At 54.3% G+C, this 4468-nt stretch overlaps 1 protein-coding gene across 1 annotated transcript in view; it reads left to right on the forward strand.

Moving 5' to 3' along the window:
• LOC103926316 (IgGFc-binding protein-like) overlaps nt 1–4468 on the forward strand; it is a 14354-nt gene that overhangs the window by 8203 nt on the left and 1683 nt on the right. The window contains exons 10-14 of the mRNA XM_009335181.1: nt 16–438; nt 1053–1626; nt 2202–2401; nt 2997–3377; nt 3581–3867. Of these exons, the coding sequence (XP_009333456.1) occupies nt 16–438; nt 1053–1626; nt 2202–2401; nt 2997–3377; nt 3581–3867 (1865 nt within the window). The remainder of the gene's footprint in view (nt 1–15; nt 439–1052; nt 1627–2201; nt 2402–2996; nt 3378–3580; nt 3868–4468) is intronic.

Here is a 4468-nt window from a genome sequence, read left to right on the forward strand (position 1 = left end):
GTGCCGGCGGGCGAGTGTGGCTGTGAGCACCGGGGCCGCTACTACAAGAAGGGTGAGGATTTCTATGCCTCGTGCCGGGAGAGATGCCGTTGCAAAGCCAACGGGGTGGTGGAGTGCGAGGAGGTCTTCTGCAGCGCCCACGAGGAGTGTCGAGTAGAGGACGGGGTGCTGGGGTGTTACCCCGCTGGCTACGGGAGGCTGGTGGTGTCAGGAGACCCACACTATGTGACGTTCGACGGGCGAGCCTTTGACCTCCGGGGCTCCTGCACCTATGTCCTGGCGCGGATCTGCAAGCCAGCGCCGCGGCTGACAAACTTCTCGGTGCTGCTGGAGCACGACATGGGCGGTCCGGGCAACGTGGCCCTGATGAAGAAGGTGGTCATCTCCATCCACGGGTACACAGTCAGCATGGAGAGGGGACGGAAATGGGAGGTGATGGTAAGTCAGGAGGGTCCTGCACCTCGGTGCACGTAGGCGTGCAAAATCTGTGGTGCATATATGCATGCAAAATCCCTCGGTGCATACATCTGTGCAAAATCCCCTATGTACACGTGCATGCAAAAGCTCCTGGTGCATGCAAAATCCCTCCACTGGTAAGTCAGGATGTCTCTGTCCCTCAGTGCACACGTGTGTGCAAGATCCTTTGGTGCATGCGTGCATGCAAAATCCTCTGGTGTGTGCATGCATGCATGCATGCAAAAGCCCCTGATCCAGAAGTTGGGATGTCCCCATCCCTCGGTGCACACGTGTGTGCAAAATCCTTTGGCGCACACCTGCATGCAAAATCCCCCCACTGGCAAGTCTGGATGTCCCCATCCCTCGGTGCACACGTGTGTGCAATATCCCCTGGTGCATGTGTGCATGCCAAATCCCCTGGTGCACACACGTGTGCAAAAGCCCCTGCTGCACCAGTGCGTGCAGAATGCCCTGGTGCATGCGAAGCCTGTTGGTGCACGAGTACAGGAAGAAATCCATCGGTGAGTGCATGCATGCAAAATCCCCTGGTGCACACGTGCGTGCAAACCCCTCCCCATCCTACGTGCACATCCCAGGTAGATGGGGAGCGCTACACGCTGCCGCTAGTGACAGAGGACAGGAAGCTACGGATTGGCCAAGAAGGGAACAACATCATCCTCCAGACCGCCGCCGGCCTCCGGCTCCTCTACAACGTGGTCACCTACCTCCTCGTCACCATCCCCGACGCCTACCGGGGCCGCATGTGCGGACTGGGTGGCAACTACAATGGGGACCCCAGTGATGACTTCCAGCTGCCCGGCGGGTCCCTGGCACAGAGCACCGAGGAATTCGTCACCTCCTGGAAGATGCCGATGGAGGACGGAGCATGCACCGATGGCTGCAACGGCAAGGTCTGCCCCACGTGCAACGCCACCAACACTGCTCCCTATGGCGCCAGCGACTCCTGTGGGCTCATCCGGGACCCGGCGGGACCTTTTGGGCCATGTCACCCACGGGTGAGCCCGGTGGAGTATTTCAACCACTGCCTCCATGATGTCTGTGCTGCCGACGGCGCCCGTGATGTCCTGTGCCACAGCCTCCAAGCCTACGCTGCCGCTTGCCAAGCTGCCGGGGCCGAGATCAGCGGGTGGAGAACAACCACTTTTTGCCGTAAGTGCTCCAGAATATCTCCATGCAGCCACTTCAGCTCCTGTTTTCCTCCAAAGCCACATTTTCCCCCAGCAAAACCCTCCAATTTTGCAATCGTGGCTTTTTTTTCCTGCTTTTGACGCAAACGCGCCTTCACTCTCTGGACCAAGAAGCTATACGAATGACCTGTGTAATATCATCCAAGGATGCTTTTTGCTTAACTCCCCCCCAGTCTACCAAATAGCCCAGAAATTCTTTTTAAACCTCCCAAAACCCCTCGTTTTTGGGCTTCAACCACCTATTTCCCACCAAAAACTCCCCGGAAGAAAGAAATTCCAGCTCACCGCCTCCAAACCATCAATATTTGTGTCAGATGAGTTCGAAACGGGCATCCCTCTACTTTGCCTCGAGGTGATTAGTGATATGCAAATGCTTTAACTTGGCTGTTAAAAGCAGGCTTCGGTGGTTTTAGCATCTTTTGGAGCCATCAGAGATGCCCAAGACCATTGGTTAGCCATGGGGATGCCCCATTGGGTCCAGGAAAAAGGGTCGTGATTTTTTGGGGGCAATAACGGTATTTCTCCCTTTTTTCCCAGCCCTCTCCTGCCCACCCCACAGCCACTATGAGCTCTGCACCCGTACCTGCGACTTCACTTGCGCCAGCCTCTCCGTGCCGGCCCCGTGCAGCTGGACATGCTTCGAGGGCTGCCAGTGCGACGATGGGTACCTCTTCGACGGAGAAGCCTGTGTGTCCCTGGAGCAGTGTGGCTGCATGCACCAGGGACGGTATTTCAAGGTGAGGCTGACCATCAAGGCTTGGCCTTGGTGTTTTTGGTGGAAATCAGGTTGAGGAAGGATTGTGGGGTGGGTTGTCCCGTCTGGATGATGCAACTGGTTTCTGGCCTCGGTCTTTGATGAGTTGGGTTGTCCCATTGAGTCGATTGCAACTAACTCGGGGTCTCAATCTTCAGTGAGGTAGGTTGTCCCATCTAGATGGTGCAACAGGTTTGGGGACTGATTTGGTGAGGTGGGTTGTCCCATCTAGATGATGCAACGGATTTGGTGATTCCATCTTTGATGAGGTTGGTTGTCCCACTTAGCCAATGCAACTGGTTTTGGGACTCAATCTTCAACAAGGTGGGTTGCCACTTCATTTTAAGGACGCGTGTCCAAAATAATGCAATTAATAACATCCTAAAATGCATATTTTTGCCCCGCTGGACCAGAGAAAAAAGGACAACTAATTCGTTGAGTTGCACAAACTCTACCAAGTCCATTTCATGGTTTTTCTTTCTCTCTCTGGAATTTCTTCCCCCCTTGAAGGTGGGAAATCCCCCCAAAATTTGGAGATGGTGTCCATGTGGATTAACCTCTGAGCCTTTCCTTTCCAGGCGGGTGAGACCATCATCTCCAGCAACTGCTCCACAAAATGCAATTGCCACCTGTCCCAGGGACTTGTCTGTGAGGACATACAGTGTCCCCCGGATGAGGTCTGCGCCACGCAGGACGGGGCGCAGCGGTGCGTCAAGCGAGTAGGCCAGTGCCGGGTTTCCCCGGGGGCCTCCTTGACCACGTTTGACGGTGCCGGGGGAAGGCTCCTCGCTAGCGGCACCTACAAAGTGGCCGCCCTTTGCAACGAACAGTCACCCAACTGGTTCAAGGTAGTGGTGGAGGTCAGCGAGTGCCGGGACGACAGCATCCCGGCTGCCGTGGCCGTCTTCATCTTCTTCCGCGAAGCTTTTATCACTGTGAATAACAACATGGAGGTGTGGGTAAGCCGGGGCAGGGCATGGGCAACCCTTGCGGATGAGCAAGAGGAGTAATTAAATTAAGACATGGAATTTGGGTGGGTTTTATCTCCTCTTCCTTTAGATGCCCTGAGGTGTTCAACCCCAATGATATCTTTGTGCTGTACTATTTTTACGGGGCAGTCTGGGATTTTTTAACCTGTTTCTGGCATTTTGCCTTGCTGCAGGTGAATGGCCTTTTCACCCGCCTTCCAGCTGTGGTGTCCGAAGCCATTTCCTTGAGCGCGGTAGCGGGGAACGTCACCATCTCCCATACGTCGGGGATGGATGTGCTCTTCAGCCCCAGCGGGGAGATGACGGTGACCGTAAGGGCCGCCTTGGTCAACCGGCTCTGCGCTCCCTGTGGCAACTTCAATGGTGACCCCAGCGATGACCTGAAGCTGCCTGATGGCCGGACTGTGAAGAGCATCGCAGAGGTTGTTGATGCCTGGAAAGCCAGGGATTTTGCGGGATGGTGAGTGACCCCAAAAGACCCCCCCAAACCATGGGTTGATTTTTTTTTAAGCCTGGGCAAGCAAGAGGGTAGGGAACAACCTCCATGGGGCATCAAGGGGTTGGGCTAGGCGGCATCCGGGAAGGACTTCTCCATCTTCTTTGGTTTCATCCACAGCGACTGACACACAAAACCAAGGAAATTATTCTGGTAAGTGACTCTTCTCCTCCTTTGCTGTCACATCTCATGCTGCAAATGCTCCTGCAGCCCCACGATTGGATGAGGCTTAGTTTGTTTGGCCCTCTCTAATTAATTACCTGAATAACTGGGGGTTTCTGGTGCCTCAGCATGGACCAGCCTTAGAGAGACATGTATGAAGAGTAGACACCTTAGCTTTGATGTGGGACATCCTGTACAAAATGAGTATTGACCAAAATCACGATGCCCAGGGAAGTTTTCTTTGTAGGAAGAGAAATTGAGCCAAGATCAAGCTGAAAATTGGTTCTTCGGTGTCTCATGGGATGTTTTCTGCTTCGCTACGCTGCTCGGGTTTGTCCCTATGAGAAGCAGAAAGGGGCAAATATAGGGTGACTTTATTGAATATAGAGTATAGAGTGGTCCT

The sequence above is a fragment of the Pygoscelis adeliae genome, unplaced genomic scaffold, assembly GCF_000699105.1.
Source record: "Pygoscelis adeliae isolate BGI_AS28 unplaced genomic scaffold, ASM69910v1 Scaffold70, whole genome shotgun sequence".
Classification (NCBI taxonomy): domain Eukaryota; kingdom Metazoa; phylum Chordata; class Aves; order Sphenisciformes; family Spheniscidae; genus Pygoscelis; species Pygoscelis adeliae.